The following is a 23,042-nucleotide window of genomic DNA, read 5'->3' as shown; positions in this document are numbered from 1 at the left end:
GAGCCCTCCTTGCTTCTTGTTTCCCCAGTAATCAGAAACACGTTACTCCCCAGTCCTGGGGTTTGGCTGGCTTGACCCCAGTTATTTTGGAAATTGTAGGAGCATTAAGGAGAGCAGCATTTGTCCTGGACTCCAGCATCATCTCTTCATTTTGGTTTTCCAAGGAGTGAAGATCTCATACAGGACAACTGAGTGCAAAACAAATAACACCTTTCACATGTATTTGCTTAACCCCATACCTGCCATGCAGACAATGGTTTCACCAAGGGCAAGTATATTTTTCCCTAGGGAAATCTGAAGAATCCGAGACCCTCTTTGCTGAAGCCACAGAGAGAAACTGCTTCTTGTTCAGCTTCCATTGCCCAAGAGCCTTGCATGGAAGGAGAGGAAAATGAAATCTGGTGTGTTCCTGTTGCTGGCTGCAGCATGACAGCATCATCCCAGTGCGTGTGGAAACTTGGCTGCTTGACCTTACATATGGGCCCTGCTGTTTAACCCGGGGGAAAGCCTCTTGCTGTGGTGCACGTGACACCACTAGTGATTAGTCCTTGTGAACAGCTATGCAAAGAATACAGATTTGCATACGTAAAAGCGTAAATGTTAGCGCCTGTGAGGAAGGCCAAAAAAAAATGGTTAAAAGCAGTATGTTCTAGCTATCTTTTCTCTGACCAGCTGTCCTGTTCAGGGAGTCCTGGCTCTCACAGCACTTGCTACGGCTCAAGGGGTTAAGCCATACAATGTATCACGTGCTAGAAGAGAAACATAGTTATTTGCACATCAAACAATTATTTTTTATGAGGACACAACTCTTAGTGATGGGCAGGCCATTAAATAGCTCGCTGGGGCAAAGGGTCAGTTCTGTGCTGGGTACAACAGTCTGTTTCCCTTGCCTGGTCTTGCATGTGTCCTTCGTGATTCGCAAGAGACCTTCTCTATAGCTGCGTATGGCTGCTTCTCTGTAGCTTCTCTATAGCTGCATCTTCTCCGTAGCTGGGATGATTTCAGAGCCACAGCAAACCCCTTGGACAAAGCAGATGTGGCCTCTTGAGCTGGTGAGTGCGGAGGGGAGCCAGGGAGGTTGGCTAAGGAGAAGTCAAAGGTGGACGTTCCTGAGCCCAGCCAGCCTTCTGCGAGCTAAGCACCTTGCTGTTACCATCAGCCTTTCAAACACGTAGGGTGTTTGTACCTCTTGTGATGCTTCTGGTGGTTTTATGGGACCAACCCCCCTGCTATTTTCCCCAGAAAGTGCTGTGAAGGCATTGTAAGGGATGGACTATGAATGATAGTAACTGCAAGGAGGAGGCTGTGCTGCCCTACCCAAGGATAAATCTGGCCCCCTTGGAATTGATAAGACCAGCTATCAATTCCTCTTCATCCAAGACTTGCTTTAATGACATTTATCAGCTCGTAGTTCCTATGTGCATGCCTGGACTTTTGTTTCTCCTAAAACATTGTGCCAAAACTTCCCTTTGAACAATATTTCCATGGGCTGGGAGGCTGTTGGAATTTTGTCTTGCTAACTGCATCTTTTTGCAAATGAATTCAACAATGCTTTATGTTTTCCCAAACTGAACTGGATATCCCTGCTGGCAGGAGAACCGAGATATTGTTTCTTCACGGCATGGGGCATTTACCAGATGGCAGAACAGTGTTTTCAATCAGAATTGTAACTCCAAAGAAAAAAAATGCCTAAAACAATCTGAAAGGGAGGAAACTAAAACTCATCAGCCTCTTAGATAACTGCAATATGACCAAGCCATGTTGTTTTTTCTGATAGTCTATGGAAACCTGGGCTTTGTCTCACTGACACCGAGTTCTCTGTAAGCTACTCTGGCAATGTTCTTGTTTTAATAGAAGAGAGGCCCTTAAAAGGAGAGCATATATAATTTAACCTCTAATGAAATCAATGTTCCACTACTAGAATGACCTAGAACTGAGCCTTATTTTAAGTGATTTGTAGACCCAGCTGAACAGTGTGTAGGATGCAGCACGGTTTCTGCAGTATGTCGGTTCTCTGAATGAGTAAAAGTTTCTCGAGGAAGTGGGCTTCTTGTTTTCTGACTCTGATCGTCCAGGGATGCTACTAGTCATAGGCAGCAACTGGTCAGAGCCTTTTCCTTGAACAGTCCGTGTCTTACAGTAAGTCTGTGTTCCCTGCGCTGCGATGGGAACTGCCGGGGGTGAAAGGACATATATGTGTGTTACACACTTGGCCACGTGTAAAAGGACATATATGTGCGTTACACACTTGGCCACATGTAAAAGGACATATATGTGCGTTACTTGGCCACATGTAAAAGGACATATATGTGTGTTACACACTTGGCCACATGTAAAAGGACATATATGTGTGTTACACACTTGGCCACGTGTGAAAGGACATATGTTTGTGTTACACACTTGGCCACATGTAAAAGGACATATATGTGTGTTACACACTTGGCCACGTGTAAAAGAACATATGTGTGTGTTACTTGGCCACGTGTAAAAGGACATATATGTGTGTTACTTGGCCACGTGTAAGAGGACATATGTGTGTGTTACACACTTGACCACGTGTAAAAGGACATATGTGTGTGTTACTTGGCCACGTGTAAGAGGACATATGTGTGTGTTACTTGGCCACGTGTAAAAGGACATATATGTGTGTTGCACACTTGGCCACGTGTAAAAGGACATATGTGTGTTACTTGGCCACGTGTAAAAGGACATTACACACTTGGCCACGTGTAAAAGGACATATGTGTGTTACTTGGCCACGTGTAAAAGGACATATGTGTGTGTTACACACTTGGCCACGTGTAAAAGGACATATATGTGTGTTACACGCTTGGCCACGTGTAAAAGGACATATGTGTGTTACTTGGCCACGTGTAAAAGGACATATGTGTGTGTTACACACTTGGCCATGTGTATGTGTAGTTCTGAGATGGGCAGGAGACAGGACCCTAATGGGGGATATGGTGGGGTCAAACCCAAGGCAATAAGGTGCTATCAAAAACATATTTAGCACCTGAGTGTCAAAAAGTGGCCATGAATAGCTAACCTCAAATAGACAATCCTCGTGCGTCAGCTCAGCGGGACACGGAGGTCTCAGGGAAAGAAGGGTCAGGTCTGTATCTTGAAGTGGCTTTTTTTGACCTTCTTATGACACTTGTATAGAGGTGTAAGTGATGCTGAAAAAAGTCTGAAAGACGGTAGTAAGAGTCTGTCATTAAACTGCCCTGCATCTGGAAGTCGTGAGGGAGGTGGGTTCTCTACTCCTCTGGAAATGGGACTTCAGTGGGTGACAGGATATGGCCCCAGGTACGCTGGGGAGCAACGCTAATTTAAACTGCAGGCTAGGAGATCCAAACCCGAGATGCTTTAGAGACGCAGCCTGTCCTTATACAGGTGAAAACTGTTTTTCCAACACTCAGCCTTTCCCCCTGCTCCCTGCCAGGTGTGTAACGTCTGAGAACCCTCTCAGGCTGAGGGAAGGGCTTGCTGCTGTGCTACGTCAAGGTGAAGAATCTAGTGCATCTACAAGGGGCAAAAATCACTTTTTGGCAAGGCAAAGCCTTGGGATCTGGGAGGAAATGAAGCCTGACTGCTGCAGGTCGCAGGTCAGATTCAAGGCTTTTGTGCGTTGACACATGCCGAACCTTTGGTACTAACCTAATCTAGGCCAGTGACTTTCAACCTGTGAGCTGTGGCTTAACTGTGGGATCCCCAACAGCTCCTGGGACAGGAGGGGAGTAAGGAAGAGGCGCCCGCTGCCGCGGCGGCGTTGGCGTGCTGCGAGCATTCCCTACAGCAGGCTGCGAATCCGGGGGGGTTGGGAGGGTGCCACATCCCTCGGATTTTGTATTTTCTAACGTGAGAGTTTAGCTCCGTGGGTGCAGGGGAGGGGGGGTATAACCCGGGAAATACTGGTTTGCATTTCTCTTGGGCGCGCCTCGTGCTCTCTTTGTCCGGAGAGGCAGGACAGCGGCTCTGCGCGGCCTCGGCAGGTCGCAGTGTCGGTGGAGCTGTGCTGGCAGCGCCGAACCCGCCGCCATTCCCGCCGCCATTCCCGCTCTCCCACCCCGGGGTTTCTCCCCCCAACCACCAATTTTCATGCTTTTATACGTCTTTTGAAGCTGGCTTTTCTCAGAAACCACTTGGTAATCCCCTGTTTACAGTTACTCCATCCGATGGTCGTTTCAAGCAAACTTTATAATTTTTAATTTCCTCGTAGCGTTAGTAGTTTTGGGGAAAAACATCCTCCCCGACCAGCCCTTTCTGTCGGCTCGCGCAGCCACGCGCACGGCCCTGCCATGTCACCCAGGCCACGTTTTTCACGAGTGGGTCCGTACACAAGCCCGAGAAGCCACCCGGAGCTAACGGCCGGGGGAGTTAGAGGCCACTTGCGGATTATTCGGATTATTCAGATTATTCGCATCACGGCAGGGCCCGGAGCTCCCCGGGGGGGACGGGACCCCTCGGGTGAGGGGGTGCGTGGGGACGCGGTTGTCAGAGGGGGGATCCTTCGGGTCTCCCCTCCCGCAGGCTGCTCGCAGGGCTCTCCGTGACCCGGTTTTTAGAACAATAACCGGCACCGTGGCCGCGGGCCCGGAGGGCGAGTGGCCTCCCCCGGGCGGCGGAGCGGGGGGTGCTCGCCGGGGATCCCCGGTGTCGCCCTCGGGGATCGCCGGTTGTCCCGTCCCCGTTCCCCCCCCCCCCCCCCCAACTCCCCCCCCCTTCCCCCCTCGCCCCCCGCGGCGCGGCGCTCCCGGGAGGTGGCGGCGGCCCCGCCCCGCCCGCTCGTTCCCGCCAGCGGCGGCCAATGGGCGGGCGCCCGCCGCGCACGGGGCTTTTCCGCGCCAAACTCCAAAGCCCGGGGAGAGCGCGGGCGGCGGGCGCAGCGCGGGACCGGCCTCCAGCACCGCCACGCCGGTGAGTCCCGCCGGGCCGCCCCTCCCCACCGCGGGACGGGGAGCGGCCGGTGGCACCGGGACGGGGAGGATGGCGGGGGGCCCGGAGGGGTTTTTCCGCCGCCGTGTCCGTGCCGGCTCCGCGGCGCCCGAGCCGGTGACAGCTGCCAGGGCACGGTGCGCGGGTCCGCTGCTTCCCTCCCCCGCTCGGGGCGGGTCTCTCCGGGGGAGTGAGCGCCCGGTGCCGGTTAGCGGGACGCGGTGCTCTCGGGCTGTGGCAGCGGGACCGACCCCCCCGCTCCCGAAACGGGACCGCGGAGGGAGCGGGGTGGGGGGGCGACCGGGAGGAGTGGGGAGCGGCGGCGCCGGGGAGGGACGCGGCTCGGCGTCGCCTCGCTTGGTTTTCGGGGCTGATGCGGCCGAGGCTGGCGGCGCCCGGGCCGGGGACGGCGGGGGCCGCTGACACCCCCCGTTTTTTTCACGGTCGGGACGAAAGCGATTTCCCCGCGCCCCGGGGGGAGTGTGCGGGTTGTGCGGCTGCGGCCGCCGGTGCCCGCCGCGGCGCGATGGGCTGCCCCGCTGTCTATCGTGTGTGTGTGTGTGTCTGCCCCCCCCCCCCCCCCGCCGGGAGTTCCCACCGGGCCGCGGTGGGAGGGAGGGAGGGAGGGAGGGTGGGCGCCGCCGGCTGGTGACGGCCCCTTTAAGACCGTCCCCCCCCCGCTCTCATTTGCATGATCTCGCGAGACTTGGGCCGTGGGCGGGCGGGGGGAGGCCCCCGCGAGAGCGGAGGGAGAGTTTCAATTGTGGCGCGAGATACAGTTGGCGCGCGCCGCCCGCCCGCGAGGCGGCAGAGAGGGACGGGCGCAACCAAAGCCGTTAGGCTGAGTGTGGGGAGGGGCGGGATTAAACCCGCAGCAACCAATCAGTGCTGGAACCGGCCGGGTTGTCGACCAATAGCGCCGGGGGGGGTGGAGGGAGGGCGGGCCGGCCGGCGGGCTGGCGGGCCGGGCGGAGGGGCCGGGCCGGCGCGGTAGGTTGAGCGGTCTCATTGATCCGGTGCCCGGCGGGCCGGACTCCGCGGGTGCCGCCGTTTAACGCCGTTTGCTCTGTCCCGGTGTGAACAGGACCGGCGCCATGTGGATCCAGGTGCGTACCATGGACGGCAAGGAGACCCACCGCGTGGATTCGCTCTCCAAACTCACCAAGGTGGAGGGGCTGCGTCTACGGATACACGAGGTTTTCGGTGTCGAGCCCCACCGGCAACGGCTCTTCTACCGCGGCAAGCAGGTACCGACGCGGCGGGGGGACGTCTGACAGCCCCAGCCCCTCCGCAGAGGCGGGCGGGGGGGACGGCTGCGGGCTCGCCCCCGCTCGCCTCCCCCAACCCAACCCAACCCTGTCCCCCGCCAGCTGGGAAGGGATATTTTAATTTTTTTTTTTTTTTTTTTAATTGCGTGAAAGTGATGTGGTTTGCTGCCATCTAGTGACTCCGGGGCTCCTTTCCGCGCTGCTCGGGCGGTGGGTCTATAAGGAGAGGAGCCAGCAAGATAGTGGGCTTTTTTTTTTTTTTTTGTAGTTGCAAAGCTTTTTTTGTCTTTATTTTTCGCGTACTGCGTTGCTTTTCTGTCTTGGCACCGCCTTTGCGAAGTCTTTGAAAATACAGATAATACCAGCGGTTTTGTGGTTTCAAAGTGCTTAAAAGTTTTGGAGCCTTGCGAGTTTTATTTTACGTCTCTGAAAGCCGTGACGATCCCATTTCCCAATTTTTTTTTGTGAACTGGGGTAGCGGCTCGTGATTTTTAAGTTCATCTGCTCGTACATCAAAATCTCATTAAGTAGCAGAACTCGCTGTAAGATCTTCAGCGCCTCAGTTGCGTATTATGTTCTCGATAGTATGTTTACGATTGCGGTTGTATGTTTTCTTCCACATGAGTTAATAACGTATCTAAATTAGTATTGAAGACAACTGAAACCGTTTTTAAATGCGTTTCCCGTATCTTTCATAGTACTGCACTGCTAAACCTTCGTACTAAAGAAAGTTCGGGTTGGTTGTTCAAAGAAATTAATTTCAGAAATAGCGGGCTGCTTCAGCCTGCCGATGGAATACTGTGAGATGGGTGGAGTTAGACAATTTCTTCTCGTCGCTTTTTTTCCACCTTTCCCTCCATTTTGGGATGACTAGAGCCAGCTGTACGTTATAATTAGTAGGTGTGACTGCAGGATATGAAAATACACCTGGACTAGCTTGGGTATTAGTAGTAAAAAAGAGACTTGTAGGAGTATGTAGTGTCTCTGAAGGGCTTGTGTCACCTCGTCAGTGTAGGTTTGGGTGCGGTAATTACCCATTTGTGGTTGTAGATAAAGTGATAAGGGAGGATTGGTCCAGCATTACATACCAACTGTCAGCCTTACTTATGCTGAAGTGTGTGCAGATTTTCAGCAGAAGTGGTAACTTTTTTTCAGCGGGGATGCGCTTGCCTTACAAAGATAATTCCTCTTTGTGTAATTCCAGTGGTGTTTAGTTTAGGCGTGGTTTTAGACAGAAACATTTATCCAGTGTGATCTAACTCTCTTAGTCATCGTTCCCCTGCTGAGTTCACTCGTGCTTTGTCTGTTTTTTTAATCATTAGAAAGGTTCAAATTCTTACTAGTTAAAATTTTAAAATGATGTTAGAAAAATGCTCGTTAATTAAAAAGCCTGCCTCCTTTGTTAGAGGTACATCCCCAGATGCGCTTCTTTCAGACTGTCCTTTGAACTCTTGTGGTTTCATGTCCTGTTCCTGTTCTCTGCTTTCCCATTTCTGTTTGCACCTGTTGTCACTCATGTTCCTTGGTGTTAACTACCGTTGATAATGATATTTCTGATATTGTCTCTTTGTTAAGAAGAAACAAGCAATTTCTGGTTTGTTCTTGCGTATCTCAATGAGTTTTCATCTCTAAACCAGAAAAAAGTCCAGATCGCTTCCTGTACAGTCAGATTTCCAGGGATTGTTCCATAGCCATTTTATGCCGTAAATCAGAATTGAATTATCATAGTGATTCCTGTGAAGTGTAAATTTTTGTGGTTTTGCTCTGTTTCCCCCTGATAGAGAACAAAGCTCTGGGGATTGCTTTTTCTGGTGGTTTGGGCTGGAAAGGGATGATCATTTCCTGTATAATTTCTTAGTCAGACCTTAAATATGTGGTGAAGCTTGTCTAAACTTCTAACTGCACTGTGGTCTCGAATACTACATTTTAACTCTAAAATGGTAGCGCTCCTCAGCGTTCTTGAAGGGTAATTGAGAGACCTATTTGGTCCTTGTAGTTACTTTTGCAGGGGTAGGATCTTGATTTGACTATATATGATGCCAGACTTGCAAAATTAAACTCTTAAAATTAGAGAGGGTGTGAAATTAGGACATGCCTGGCGACGCTAAACCGTGATTGGGTAGTTTCAAGTTGAATTGAATCTTTTTTGATTTTACTTTCAATGGAAAAATCGTCTGTTGTGCAGAGAAAAGTAGGTGATTAACTCTTTGGCTTCTACTTAATGCTACATTTAACGGATGTTGTAACAATAATCGGTAACATAAAAATCACAATGTAAAGACCAGTTTGTGTTAATGTTCATGTTACCGGATGCGTCTGAATTACGGAAGAAAGAACTTTTGGGTTTCTAGGTAATGTGGAATTATCTTTAAATCCTGATAGGAATGTAGGGGATCTGTAGTTCTTTGAGCCTTTCTTCCCAGAACGGGTATTTCCAGGGGCTGTACTGCAAACCCTTTTAGATCTCCTGGAACACTGTGGCTTAATGTGGGTAGCAAGTCTACTGCAGCATGGTTCTTCTAGCTTGTAGAGTCCGTTGAAAAAAGAACATTTTAAACAGTAAGAATAACAATCTATAAGTATCAGTGATGCTGAAGAACTGCCAAGTTCCTTGATGGTTAATGGTTTTCAAGCAATGTGGCCTCTCTTGGCGCACAGAGACAATTACAGCACGATGGGTGGTTTTGAAATGCCAAACCTCTGCTGAATGAAATAACCAGATTATTTTGATGCTTTCCCTGTAGATGGAAGATGGTCACTCCCTTTTCGATTACAGCGTTGGACTGAATGATATTGTTCAACTCTTGGTCAGACAAAGCCCAGCAGTGCTTCCTGCTGTTAGTAAGGAAAAGGATTCTGAACTCTCCGACACAGACTCTGGCTGTGGCTCAGGCCAAAGCGAATCGGACAAAAGCTCTCACAATGGAGAAGGTGCCATGGAACTGGAGGGACAGCCGAGCACGGCCGCACAGCCCGACTGGACTGACCCCGGGTTTGGCCTCTATAAGGTGAGTCATTAAAAAACTTAAGATTTCTTAAAACTGCACTTTGGGGGGGGGGGGGGGGGTATTGTTTCTCTGTAGTTGAGAATTTCTGAAAAATCTTTCATGCCTCAATTGTGTGGGTATATTTTTTGTTTGTTGTTGGACAGTTTAAGAAAAAGCAAACAAAAAAAATACCAACCAACCCACAAACCAATTAAACGCAACATGTTGTAGGTCAAAATATTTTATTTTTCATTTTATCCTTTTAACTAAAACTACAATACACTAATTGATTTTTTTTAAAAAAGTATTCACAGTGCCTGTTTTGATTTAAAAAATTTCCCAATATTTTTGCTTGAAGTCATTGCATTTGTCAGAGCTGAAACTTTCTTAAATGAACAAAAGAAAATCTCAAGCAGCTGTTCAGAATCATTTTATTTGCCCGTTTCAATGGATTTTATTACAGATCTGGTGATGTCTTTGCCAGACTATGAGCAAGACAGTTCTGAAAGTCTGTTATAGATGAACTAACAATGGTTTGTACCAGATAAGGAACCCGTTTGTGCACATGTTGGTGTAAATGGATTTTTAGCCTTAGGGGTTCAACCTGAGAAGACCAGGGGTGCACAATGGGATCAGGAAGGCAAAAGAAATATTAACTTTTAAGATGAGCTGTTAATTATGTTGATAATGGTGAAGTTCTTGAGAGGGTTAAATCTCCAAGTAGACTTGGAAGTTAATGCTTAATTTGAAAATCCATTTTGGTGAGCTGTATGCTTTTGTTTTGTGTAGATCAATGACTTGGTCGATGCTCGAGATATGAATATGGGAGCATGGTTTGAAGCCCAGGTTGTAAATGTGACCAGAAAAAAACCTACAAATGAATCAGCTCACAGTTGCACAGATCCTGATCAGCCGACAGCCATTCCTGAAGAAGATGTAATATATCACGTGAAATATGAAGAGTGAGTTTGTTACCTCCTTGGCTAATAAGAGTCATTTGGATCATGATGTTGATGGGAAATTTTACTGTAGAGATCTACAATATAGAACACAACTGGCCTGACACAGTAATTACATTATTGAGCCCTGTTAACTGTAAGTTTGTCTTACAGTTGGAATTCTGACTGGGATTCCAGGGGGCTGGAATCATGTTTTTAGCAATATGACACGCTGTTATCCAAGTTTGAGAAGGGATATGACAGTAGCAAAGTTAGACTGTGCCCAAGTCTGGCTGTGTCTGTGTGGGAGAAGGAGATTTTATTCTTGACGGTATTGTATGTTGTGTGGCATCAGTTCTTAAATTGACCTGTCTGGATAAAATCTATCACTTATAAAAACTATGATGTTGAATCTGATTTTTCTTCTCTCTCTCTGTGCCTCCCTTCTACTTCAAGTTATCCAGAGAACGGAGTTGTAGAATTGAGTTCGAATGATGTACGGGCTCGTGCACGGACTATTTTGAAGTGGCACCAGCTAGAAGTAGGACAGGTGGTGATGGTCAACTATAATCCTGATGAACCAAAAGAGAGAGGTTTTTGGTATGATGCGGAGATTCTGCAAAAACGGGAAACGAAAATGATCAAGGAGATAAACGCAAAGATCTTACTTGGGTAAGCAAATTCATAATGTGGAATAAATTGAATTCCCCAGCTCTGCTTAAGCTTTCACGAGGTCTGAATGACTGCTGAAAAAAACGATGCAATAAAAATGGTGTGACAGAAGTGCTGGGGGAGAGATGAGAAGCTGGACTGTCCTTTCTGGGTGATTGACTTTGTCATACTGTGCTTTTGATTAAGTTCTGGAGAAACTGGACACTTTAAGGAAAGGCAGGGCAGGCTGATGTGTGGATGCACATAATGCTGGGAGGATGCAAAGCCCCGTATTTGTTAAGAGGCAAAGCTTTGTTTGCTGTGGTAACCATCCATCATGGTTTTACAGAAACTTCAGTGTAATATTTTGTGCTAGATATGATAATGTAGACTGAACCCTCGCTTTATAGAGATGATGAAAAATTACTCCAGTTTTCTCCTCAAGGAGAAAATGAAGCTACACATAAGGGACTCGCAACTTCAGGGAAAAACAAGTATATATTTTTTTTTTAAAGTTTCAGACAAGTTTCACTGGGTTGCCAGAATACTCTTCCTTTTTCCTCTCATCACAGTGACTTTAACTATAAATAGGAGAAGAGTTAGTCTGAAATATATTTTGGGGGGAGAACAGTCACTAATGATAACTGGAATGCTAGAAGCGCCTGGGTTCTCATTGAGACAAGAGGGGTTACACTTTAATTGCATGAAAATGATTAGATTTGTGGCGATGCTGTCATGCCACTGCCCCAGATGCTAGAACAGGATGCAGGACTCGTGATGCAGGACTAGGACCGGACCAGTCTGCATTACTGATGTACATGCACAGCTGTGAGCTCATGCTGTATGATAATTTCAAAGTCTGATCTTTTTGCCTTTTATCAACTTCTCTTTATAGGGATGCTGGTGATTCCTTGAATGACTGCAAAATTATATTAGTGGATGAAATTTATAAAATTGAAGAACCAGGCAGTGCTTGTCCAATTAGTGCCAGTCCATTAAAACGTGAGTCTGTTGCATGGTTGTCTCAGTCCACCCTTGTGATGTTCTGCTGTCTGTCTGTGTGAGGACCAAAGGTCTAAGAGTTCCAAGACACTTGCAGTTGTGACTCCTCTGAGCGCTTCCAGGGTATCTTGGCACTTTCTGGAGTCTGAAGCAGACTGTGGTTTCTTTGTGCCAACAGGACAAAATGGACCTGTGTGTAAAGCTTGTAAGGACAACCCGAACAAGACCTGCAGAATTTGTGCTTGCCATATCTGTGGAGGTAAACAAGATCCAGATAAACAGCTAATGTGTGATGAGTGTGATATGGCTTTCCACATCTACTGCCTCAACCCTCCCCTTAGTAGTATACCAGATGATGAGGATTGGTAAGTTCGAAGTATGTGTGTGTGGTATCGCAATTACCATCTAATTGAGAGCAGAAAGTGAGTTCTAGGACTTCAGGCTGCCCTTAGATGGCAATATTGTGACTGTATGAGTTGAAGAGATGTTTGTGTGTGTGTGTGTTGGGTTTTTTTGGTAGGACTTCGTAGCTCTTCTTGAGCATCAGTTTAGTGAGAGTGTGATTTAAGTGGCTTTCAAACTTCTTTTCCTAGTTTTGGAATCTCTACACCTATTCCAAGAGAAGTGGAGCTACCTATAAACCAGATGCAAACCTGATGCCAGGAGGCTTAACTTAATGGTTTTTATGGGTTGCTTACAGGCCCCCACACCATATTAGGCTGGTGATATATACTGTTTTATTATATATGAAATATATACAGTGATAGATATATATTGACAGAGATAGTGAAGTATATCTAGCTATATACATATAGGTAGTGAAACATACTGCTTTATTCCTTGTGTCCTGTTTCAGCATTTTATACAATGATTTTTATGATACAGCTGATTTCCTGACACGTCTGCAATGGCTTAGAAGATTGTGCTAATACAGGTCTGACACCAGTATGGAGAGTTGTTTCAGTGTCCTGTCTAGTTTCACATGGGGAAATTGTAACATAACTCGGTATGTTTTGAGGAAGTTCTCTTTTAATTTAAGGCTTTGCTACTAGTTAATTTTCATTGACTGGTGACTTTAGGTATTGCCCTGAATGTCGAAATGATGCAAGTGAGGTGGTTTTAGCAGGAGAGAAATTAAAAGAAAGTAAAAAGAAACAGAAGATGGCATCTGCTAATTCATCCTCGCGGAGAGACTGGGGCAAGGTCAGTTCAAAAGCCATTTTATTTTGAAGAATAGTGTGTGTTGGTTCCTTGTTACTCTTGGCTGATCGGTCTTGCTCTTTGAAACAGGGTATGGCATGTGTCGGTCGCACGAAGGAATGTACCATTGTCCCCTCGAACCACTATGGACCAATTCCTGGGATCCCCGTTGGCACCATGTGGAAGTTCAGAGTTCAGGTATGAAGCTGCATCCTGGCCTGAGCCACTGTAGGGAAAAATAAGAATGATCCAGCTCTGGGAAGAAACCTGAAACAGTTAATCTTGGGGTGTATGTCACTGGATATGTAAGTGCAGAAAGGAAAGAATTCTGGCTTTGTCTGGACCAAGTGTTCCAGAACTAATGCTGTGTTGTCCAGGCATTTAAGTGTTGTTTTTTTTTTTTTTTCTTTAGTGCTTTTTTTGGTAACTCAAAAACACCAAACCAAACGTATTTGTTTCCAGTAGTTTGTCCTGGAGATATGTAGTATCTCCCACTTGTTCTGCTGGTAAGGGTCTCCGTCAGGTACCCAGATGTGTTAAACAGAAGACTTTCTCACCCTGTTGGAAAGTGGGGGAAGAAAAAGCACTGAACTATCCAGATATTATTTTCAAGTATTAGGTGAAGGTTGCTATTGCATGTCTTTCAAAACCAGTCCCTCTATACAAGCATTTAGTACTTGGATTATTCTAAAATTCCTGGAGCTTTTTAATAAGCAATCTCAGTGAGAGATCCACATTTCTAAATTGACATCACAAGAGATTTATGTGTTCAATTTACGTTCGATTTATGTATTCAGTGGCTTATTTTTTTAAAAGCATTTTTCTTTTTCTTTCCTCTACCTGGACCTTTTTGGAGGATAGTGGTGAGAACAGTTGTACCCTGTAATGTATGCAAAACAAATGTGAAATAGTACTATTAGTTAATGTAGTTCCAACACCAATGAGTAGTCATATTCTTTGTAGCCTGTTGCCTAACAAGCTGTGCTTTTTTTTTTTTTTCCTTTCAGGTGAGCGAGTCCGGTGTTCACAGGCCCCATGTAGCAGGTATCCATGGCAGAAGTAATGATGGGGCCTATTCCTTGGTTCTGGCAGGAGGCTATGAAGATGACATAGTAAGTGAATCTTGATTATTTATGTCTGAGAACCAAACTAACTTTTTAAAACAAAGATTTGGCCTTAATTATTTTTTACACTCTATATTCGCTTGCTTACTTTCCTCATCTTGATGATACTTACGTTCTTCAGGAGAAAACTAGGCAAGGGAAAACTACAGTCAAGTAATACGTGCCAACCTGAAAAACAGGATCACTTAAGTTTAATATCCACATGACAGCTTTTAATCCAAGCGTCCTTAGCTGCCTTTTTAGGGTCTCCATTGCATCCACAGTTTGAACAGTCTCACTGTTACATGCTGCCAGATCTTCCTGTGTCAGAAGAGTGTTCAGAACAAATCTAGGGACAGGAGTCCTCCTGAACATACCGTTTGGTTCTGCTGACGAGGCTGTACCAGGCTCTGCTGCTCATTCTTCTTGCAGATCACCAGTGCATTACTAGCCTGCACCCCCTTACCCTGAATGCCTGCTAGGACTCGGGTAGAACAGGTAGCTACAAATCTTAGTAGCTGTTCTAAGTCTTAATAGCTGTTCTAAGTCTTAATTCTGTCTGCAAGGTCAGGTACAGTGTAAGTACTGAGGCACAAGTTACATTATCCTTATCTGGCACATGGATCCTGTGCGAGCGGCTGCGCTCCTGAACTCAGCTCTTTGTGCTGTTTAAGGTGTGTGACAAGACAACACTTGTCACCCTGACTCTTCTCTCTTGGCAATATCAGGGAGGACCATAGACTGAGTCTGGGAGCTTAAACGGAGGAAGCAACTTTCATTTTGAGAATACTGTATTAAAGCTACTTGATTAAAAGACTCTTCTGCTTTTATTTTATTTTTGTGAATTTTTATTTTTGTGAATGTGCCGAAACCATCCATATACGTTTCAGGATCATGGAAATTCCTTCACATATACAGGGAGCGGAGGGCGTGATCTTTCTGGAAACAAACGCACAGCGGAACAATCTTGTGATCAAAAACTCACCAATATGAACAGGTCAGCAACATTCGTGCTCCGTTCCTGACCCTAGTAGCTGGCAATCTGTCAGCCTGAAAAATTGTTTGTCCTGTTTGTATCAAAAGAAACTGGCTAAGTGGAAAAACAGTCAAAACTAAGTTTCAGCTGTGGTGCAGGCTGCAGACCGGTTGCACAATGGAAATGCTTCTTACACTGCACTGTAAAAGAAACAGAATTGTAAATGCTGTTGGTCTCACATTTAATATTGACTGAAATTTAAGGAACGGAGTAGTAAACTAGTGTGGAAGTTTTCATACTCTCCTGAAGACCTTTGCAGCCACTGGTCACCTTGGGAGACCAGATCATTTGTAATTCTGAACTCTGACATTTTACTCTTACAAATATGTGTGGACTTGAGTGGAGGAGGTGGTCTGTGCGATTACATTAGGGTGATGTAATGAATAATCAGTGTATTTAAAATGTGGTCTGCAGTCAGGAGGCTTAATTACTATCTGCCGGAGTTCTTAGTGCTATACAAGATACTCGAAAGTCTTACTACTTGAGACAAACAACCAAAAGCCTGGCTCTGTTCTTTTTCCTTGGAAGAGATTCGCAAGGGCTGTGTCTGCAAAGAGGCAGTGGCTTCCAGTTTTTTGGTAGCCATTGCTGTGGTTCAGCACGATGCCCGTATGCTGCTACTCTTTGTTTTCTACTCCACTGTATCCATGTGTTGCTCTGAGTAAAACCGTAGTTAAATTATTACTACTTAGTAGCTGGTTTACCATGCAAGCTTTGCTTTGCTTTATCCTCTGTCTGATTCTGAGGAGTTCTGCCTGGTAAATACATTAAGTTGACTGGACCTTCTGTTACAGAGCTCTGGCTCTGAACTGCAGCGCCCCCATCAACGACAAGAATGGAGCTGAAGCCAAGGACTGGAGAGCTGGGAAGCCAGTCCGAGTGGTGAGGAACGTAAAAGGAGGCAAACATAGCAAATATGCTCCTGTAGAAGGGAACAGATATGATGGAATATATAAGGTAAGAAGGATTTGAACTTGCCTGCTGAATTGGGGAAAGATGATGTCGTTATGGCCAAGGAGTTTTTATAGTGTGTGATGGGCTTGCATCTGACTTTTTTAGGTTGTGAAATACTGGCCTGAGACAGGGAAATCTGGATTTTTAGTGTGGCGTTACTTACTTAGGAGGGATGATGAAGAACCTGCTCCTTGGACCAAAGAAGGGAAGGACAGGATGAAAAAACTTGGCCTAACAATGCAGGTACGCTTTTGGAACATCTTCATGGTTCCCCTGGACGAGGAACTTGATGGATAGCAGGAATTTTTCTATTATATGTTCTTATTGAGGATGATCCTTGTGTAAAAATCAGGACAAGCCCCCTTAGACTGTGAGGGGGACACAAGTGCTTTCAGTCTTGTGGGTTGTTTGTTTTCCTCTTACATCAAGAGGCTAAATGGACAAAACTCACTTTCTCGTATAGAATTTCTGTAGTCTGAATAACTACTCTGCAAGAGCAGAGATCTTTTGCTTAAGATAGAGAACCCCTGGAGTGGTTCTCCAGAGGTCATTCTTCCGACCTGTAATAGTCTGGAAGTCTGTGAACTGGCGTGTTTGCATTGGATGCTTTTTGTTTTGTGTTTTCCTGTAGTATCCTGAAGGGTATTTGGAAGCTGTTGCAAACAAAGATAAGGAGAAAGAAAATGATGGAAATGATGAGTTTGATACCCCAGGGAAAAGAAAGAGGAAAAGGAAATCAGCAGGTTTGTGGAGTAGGCAAGTGGATATAGAAAGCCTTGTAGGTTTTTGTGCATTTTACCTAGTTACTCTTTTCTGGTTGCTTTTTGTTTGGTCGTTTCAAAAGTTGCTGTGTTTTCTTTCAGGTGGGGAGGAAAAACTCATTACCTCCCCTACAGAGACTCCAAAGAAAACTAAAGTTGAGCCATACAAGCTGACATCTCAGCAAAAATCTCTTATAAAAAGTGATGAAGCCAATGAAAAACTGTGGAATGAAGTACTAGAAGCTCTCAAAGATGGACCGGTATGTCTGGCTTTTTTTTTTTTTTCCCCCAGTAATGAATTGACAACTAACTATTGTGCTAGCTCTAGCACAAATCTCTTGGCTGCATTAAAGAAACAGCCTCAGACCTATAGTGGCTTTTTAGTGTAGACATCCACAGCGTACCGCTAAAGCACTGTATTGGAGGTCAGTGAGAAGACAGTTACCAGAACTCGTTTAATGTGACTAGTTTTTTTCCTTGTTAAGCTTTGTAGAAAACCTTTCTACGACTAAAGCAATCCCTTGCACTTGATGTGGGGTGGTGAGGGGTTTTTTTTGCCATATCTTTGAGGGTGGTAGCAATGATTCAAATGTTCTTTTTACAGAAATTTCTAAATAAAGTTGAAGAGGCCTTCTTGTGTATTTGCTGTCAGGAGGTTGTGTTTCGGCCAGTCACGACTGTATGCCAACACAACGTGTGCAAGGTGGGTAGCTGATGTAACTCTTCTGTGGAGCCAAGCCTTGAGCTGACTTGTTTAGTGGTGAGAGAGGTGGGGGGTGCCTGGGGGGGGGCTTAGTTGCTTTGGGTTTTTTGCCAGTAGTTAGTCTTTTAGCATAAGGCAGGATTATATTTTAAAACTTTACGATTTGATGAAAGTTTTTTGGCATAGAAAAGTCTGTGCTTTAAAGAAAGTTCTGCTATTGTTTTGCTACTATCCAGTTCTTTTAAAAGATGACGAGAGCTTCTCTGCTGGCTCAGGTGACACGGATGGATTCGAGAGTGTTACAGAGCACGTGGGGTTGTGCTTCGTTTTTTGATGAATGATGTGTTTTTGCAGAAGCTCCAAGAGTCTTTAACAGCTGCAGGGGAATTCTTCATCTTTAGAAATGTAATTGAATGAAATCTCTACCAGATACCTAAACGCTACATCCGTGGCTTACGTGCTCTGTTGAGGTGCACGTGCTGTTGTGCGGAATGAAGTTTTCTCTCCAACTGCCAGCCTTGCTCTCGGCCTTTCTCAGCTCCTGTCAACACCTGGGTGAACCACGATATAAAATGAATCTCGTTCTCTCCAGTGGGGGCTTTGTAGAATAAGCTAAACTGCACACCCCTCACTCGTAACCAATGATTTTTTTCTTTTTTTGTCCTTCACTAGGATTGTTTGGATAGATCCTTCAAAGCTGATGTGTACAGTTGTCCAGCCTGCCGCTACGATCTTGGCAAAAATTACACCATGCAAGTGAACGAAACACTGCAGACCATCCTAACTCAGCTCTTTCCTGGATACGGCAATGGACGGTGATTCTGTAAAGCACTTCTAATTTTCTTTTGTTCAAACTTATTAATGGGTTTTCAATGGGCTTAATTTAAAAAAAAAAAAAGTAGTCTGTGTTCTCCCAGATCCCTAAAAAAGTTTTAAAGTCTTCCTTGTTTTTAAAAAAACTATAAACTTCAAGGAATATCCTTTTGTATGTTCGTGGGTTTTGTTTTTGTTCTAAATGTTGAACTTTGGTTTCTCCCCCCATCCCCCCAAACCTGCCACTCATCAGCGCAGAATTATTTCTTTTTTTTTTTTTTATTGGACTTACAAAGTGCTTCCGGTAAGGCTGCTAATGAACATGAAAGTTCTCAGAGTGCCCCTTCTTTTATTATTGTTTTTTATTCCAGCAGATGGCTTGGTTGCTAGAACAATCTTCAATGTTTGGGGATTTGGCCATAAAGGTAGACTTGTGCATCACCTTGGCAGCATTTTGATGCTCAATTTGTACAAGATGGTTCCTGGCTTATGATCTTTTTTTACCAGAAGAGGGTATTTGCTATTTTTTTAAAGAACTGGTTTTTCTACATTTGATAAACCTATCAAAAGCCATTTCCTACTAATTTTGTATATCGAAAAAAATGAAGCTGCTTGCGTATAGCCAAGCAGTCAGAGCAATGTGAAGTACTACCTCAGTTGGACTTCTTTCTTATTAGGGAACTATTTGTTCAGCCAGGTGCTGTCTTCTATCCAGAAATGCCATTGTGGAATATACTAAAGCCATTCTTAAGTGCCTTTTGTCCTTTTCTGAAAGACTGGGCTCTGAATCACCACATCTATATATTTTTTTCATAAGCACTGAACTGTTTAAATTCGCCAACCGGATTTTATTTGGGTAAAATGTAACACTGTAGCTGTATATGATTAGCGTGGATTTGCAAACTTTTCGGGTTTCCTCCTAATGCTAGGTGTATTATGGTAACATGACTTTTTTTTCTTCGTTTTGCTGCATTTCTACCTGGAAATGGAGAAAATAACCAATTCTGACTTTTTTTTATGAAACATTTTGTTTGTTGTATACGACACCGAGAAGGCTTACTTTTGTGAATGGGTTGTCTTTTTCTAACATTACCAAAGTTTGCAGTTTAATACCTCAACATGTTTTTAATCACACTTTACTGCAGACAGACTGGAACAAATGTGCCTATTTTTGGTTTTCGTAACTCTTACCCTTTTTAAAATTATAATGTTAATATGTTAGGAAAAAAAAAAATAAAAAATTTTATAGGTGTTTTGCTCAATTTTTTTGTACAATGTGCAAGTTGAAGTTCTCAAAATAAATATCTTTTCAGATGAGAGTGGTGTTTTCCTTTAATTCTTTTTATCTGAAGCAGGTTTCCAGACCTAATTGCTTGCACAGGAATTTGTATTTGTGTTCCATTATGCTAAGCCTCTTATTTTCTAAGGCCTATTTTCATTATAATTTTTCACTGCGAAGAAACTGGGAAATCACTAATTTGATATTCTTCAAAATCTTTTGCTTCTAGGCACTAGTGAAAGGCATATGTTATGTTCAACTGAAAAAACCCAAGGATTCCCAAAATCTCTCTCTTCTGGGGGCAAAGCTTACGTTAGAGTTCCACAGTACTAAAATCCAAATATCAACTGGCGATTGGAATTGTCTGCACATTTAATGAATAAAACCAAAATTGTTAGAAGTGCCATGTCATGCATCGTATTGGAGGTGTTTATAGCAGGTAGTGTGAGCATTTCCATCAGCTCATCAAACCAGAGAAATAAATTCCAACACTGAGATTTTCATAAACAAACGCAGATGAAGTAAATGAGGAAAACATAAAGGCATTTATGATGTTGAAAACAAAAGCTGTGTAATTGTGCAACTGCTGCTTCATCTGCCCTCTTTGAAATAAGTTCATTTTAAGGTTACTGTTAACATTGAACACTTTCAATTTCAGGTATTTAAATCTCATTTGATATTGTGATGAGAAGAATTTGGGGGAAGGGGGTGAAACTGAGGAAGTGTCTGTGTATTTAAATTGAAAGAACCGATTGCAATGACTTCCTTATTGGTTTTGTTTGGAAAATGAGCCTTGTTTTCCTACATAGTTTTCAGTATTCTGAGTTTTAGTGTTTATTTAGGATGAAGGAGAATTTATCTGGAAATTAGACACTTCATCAATTGGGGCTTGTAGATCTCAACATAAAGCTCTACTAGGAAAATTACTGTGCTATAAAGTGAGCTGGTGTGTGGCTTTGGATAGGAAGGGATTGTGTGTTTTAATGGTATAGGTTATTAGTAGGATGATGCTTCGTTTCCCGTACATACTTGTGTACGTTTATATTGTGAAATTCTGGAGTAAATATCTAGTATGTGATTTGGTAAAATTAAGTGTTTTGTGGATAAGGAATCAGGAAGCAAGAATAACAAGGTTGAAAAAAAACCAACCCAAGGATCTTCTATTTTGGGAATTCCCATCTCGCTTCCCAGCAAGTGTACAGAATCTATGGTCTGCACACTTTAACTGAGCCCAAATTAAGAAATGCCCCAGATCCTTCTTCATCCTGGCAGGCGTCCACGGCCCTGTAACTGCAGCCAGTTTGAAAAGAGTTTCGGCCGTGGGGTGAGAGCGAGTGAGGTTGTGGGGTGAGTGCTGGAGCCTGAGCTGGGAGCAGATGGGGACTCGCCGTGACCTGTGGCCTCTCCACAGCTCGGCAGAAGAGGGATGCTGCAGCGCTGAGGTGAGTGCTCTGTCCAAAATCAGGCTGCCATCATGGCATGGTACTGCGGCCATCGTCTGTCGGGGCAAATCCCAGTGCCTTTAAAGAATGAATGGGTGGGGAGAGGCAGATTCAGCACACTGGCAGTAGTTAACTTTTTTTCTCTTTTTTCTTTTTTTTTTTTTAAAGCTGGAGTCTACAAGGAGCCCAGAAGTACCACCTGACTATCGTGAGGGCTTGAGCGTGTTACCTGATCCCTTTTTACACCGATTTCACTCGGGTGCTGTGGTTCCTCGGGTCCCCCGGGGACTGCTCCCCCCTTCAGGGTCCAGGTGCCAGGGAAGAGGGGAGGTGGGGGCTGCTCTGTCTCTGCCCTGTGGGTTGAGCTCGTTGAGAAAACCCCAAGTTGGCCAAAGGCGTTGCTGGCGCTGTGCCTGTCTTGCTGTGCAATGGTCGTGGGCCATCTTTAACGCGATTGTGCTACCCCTGCTCCGGGATTTCCTCAGGGGGGGAAGTGACTGCAGCAGCCCTGATGCTCCCCCCACGCTGTGGGCAAGGAGGCAGCTCGGGCCTGTGCGGGTCCACCTCAGGCTGGGACGGGCCAGGGGAGCGGGGGCAGGTTAAGGATGGGCCGCCGGGGCCTGGCCCACCTGCCCGGCCGCCATGAGGCCGCCACAGGCCGCGGGGGGTGGGGGGGGGGCGGTCCCTTCCCGCCCCATTGGCGCAGGGCGGCCGCAGCGCCCCCCCCCCCGCCTCGCGCGCTGCTGTGCGGCTCCTCACGTACTCACCGCCTCGCGCCCCCGCCGGAGCGCAGCGCCGCGCGCCGCTGACGGGCACCCCGCGCCGCCTATCGAATCCCGCCTTAACGCTCGCTCGCCCAATAGCAGCCGAGGGCGAGCGGCCGTCTCCCAACGACCGCTTCCTATTGGTGGAAGGCGACTGAGCGACGTGAGAGCGACGGTTTGCCCCGATTGTTAGTGGGCGGGCCGTTACCCCGAGCAACTCACCAATCAACGGACACGCTCGTCTTGTTATTTGGAGAACAGCTCCACCATGGGACGCAACCGCCGCCTCTCAGCGGCGAAACGCCCAATCGCCATGGAGGCGGCGTCGGCCGCAGCCAACGAGCAGGGCGAGGAGGCGGGCGGCAGGTGCTGTCCGCGGGGCGCTGCGCTCTCCTCAGCGCCCCCCTTCCGCTCTGCCCCCCGCGCCGGGCCGCTCGGCGCTGCGCAGACGGGGCCGCCGCCGCCTGGGACCGTCCGCGAGAGCAGGTACGGGGGCGGCCAGCGCCGGCCTCTGTCCCTCTCCCCCTCCCTCCTTTCCCCGCGGGGGCCCTGCCGCCGCCTGCGGCTCCACCCCCGGGACCGCGGCGCCGGAGCCCCCCGCAGCTCGGCGCTGCCCGCCCCCCGGCTCGCCGGGCTCCGTCCCGCCGGCCTTTCCCGGGCCGAGCCCCTTCCCCACCGCCTCTCCTCAGCGACGGGCCCCGGCTTCGCCTCTCGCTTCCGGACGGCGGCCCTCCGCCAGCCGGCCCTCCTCCTCGCGGCCCGGCCCTCGGCCGCCGCCGGGCGCTGGCCCCGGGGAGGGGGGGGGGCCCGGCCTGTGTGGCCAGAGGCCGGGCCGGGCCCGTCGCGACCGGCTCTTTCCGGCCCAGCGGTCGCTTTGTCTTGGGGCGGCGCGGTAGGAGCCCCCCCTCTGCCCCCGTCCCCGCACCCCGCCGTGTTCTCCCCGCCGCACACCCTCCCCCGGTGCTTTGGGCCCCGGCGCGTGTCCGCGGAAGGCTCCGCGTCTGATCGCGGTGTTTTAGCACAAAATTTCATTTTTTTGGGGCGGTAGGAGGCCCCATTTTGCCCAAAACGGTCCCCAACGGTCAAAAACGGTCCCCAACGGTCCCCCCCGTCTCCGGGGGTACCGGCCGCGGGTGGCGGTTGGGCCTGGGGCGGTGGTTGCCGTGGGGGGTCGGTTGGTTGCGGTGGAGACTCAACCGGCTGCCC

General features: G+C 47.0%; 2 protein-coding genes and 1 long non-coding RNA gene across 11 annotated transcripts in view; 2 read left to right on the top strand and 1 right to left on the bottom strand.

Annotated features, from left to right (window-relative positions):
* UHRF1 (ubiquitin like with PHD and ring finger domains 1) overlaps positions 1-19,670 on the top strand; it is a 44,816-nt gene extending 25,146 nt beyond the window's left edge. For 3 of the 7 annotated variants that reach the window (XM_074808991.1, XM_074808994.1, XM_074808993.1), the window contains 16 exons: positions 6,020-6,182; positions 8,948-9,211; positions 9,980-10,152; positions 10,585-10,800; positions 11,675-11,781; positions 11,960-12,146; positions 12,861-12,984; positions 13,072-13,179; positions 13,989-14,093; positions 14,975-15,081; positions 15,915-16,077; positions 16,180-16,317; positions 16,706-16,817; positions 16,938-17,095; positions 17,440-17,538; positions 18,211-19,670. In XM_074808991.1, coding sequence (XP_074665092.1) covers positions 6,020-6,182; positions 8,948-9,211; positions 9,980-10,152; positions 10,585-10,800; positions 11,675-11,781; positions 11,960-12,146; positions 12,861-12,984; positions 13,072-13,179; positions 13,989-14,093; positions 14,975-15,081; positions 15,915-16,077; positions 16,180-16,317; positions 16,706-16,817; positions 16,938-17,095; positions 17,440-17,538; positions 18,211-18,357 — 2,371 coding nt within the window. In that variant the 3' untranslated portion in view covers positions 18,358-19,670. Of the gene's footprint in view, positions 1-3,521; positions 3,606-4,865; positions 4,918-5,900; positions 5,926-6,019; positions 6,183-8,947; positions 9,212-9,979; positions 10,153-10,584; positions 10,801-11,674; positions 11,782-11,959; positions 12,147-12,860; positions 12,985-13,071; positions 13,180-13,988; positions 14,094-14,974; positions 15,082-15,914; positions 16,078-16,179; positions 16,318-16,705; positions 16,818-16,937; positions 17,096-17,439; positions 17,539-18,210 lie in introns of those variants that run through there. The other 4 variants (XM_074808998.1, XM_074808996.1, XM_074808997.1 and 1 more) reach the window with 4 other exon arrangements.
* Positions 19,671-19,986: 316 nt separating this feature from the next.
* On the bottom strand, positions 19,987-21,913 carry LOC141916321 (uncharacterized). The gene is made up of 2 exons (XR_012621103.1): positions 21,840-21,913; positions 19,987-21,150 (listed from the first exon to the last, which is right to left on the bottom strand). It is a non-coding gene; the product is annotated as an uncharacterized LOC141916321 (long non-coding RNA).
* A 191-nt stretch (positions 21,914-22,104) lies between these two features.
* KDM4B (lysine demethylase 4B) overlaps positions 22,105-23,042 on the top strand; it is a 92,735-nt gene continuing 91,797 nt past the window's right edge. For 2 of the 3 annotated variants that reach the window (XM_074808495.1, XM_074808494.1), the window contains exon 1: positions 22,106-22,322. In XM_074808495.1, coding sequence (XP_074664596.1) covers positions 22,150-22,322 — 173 coding nt within the window. In that variant the 5' untranslated portion in view covers positions 22,106-22,149. Of the gene's footprint in view, positions 22,323-23,042 lie in introns of all 3 variants that reach the window. The other variant, XM_074808496.1, reaches the window with a different exon arrangement.

This window comes from Strix aluco, chromosome 29, assembly GCF_031877795.1.
Source record: "Strix aluco isolate bStrAlu1 chromosome 29, bStrAlu1.hap1, whole genome shotgun sequence".
In the NCBI taxonomy this organism is placed as follows: domain Eukaryota; kingdom Metazoa; phylum Chordata; class Aves; order Strigiformes; family Strigidae; genus Strix; species Strix aluco.
This window is presented reverse-complemented; position numbering and strand designations above follow the sequence as displayed.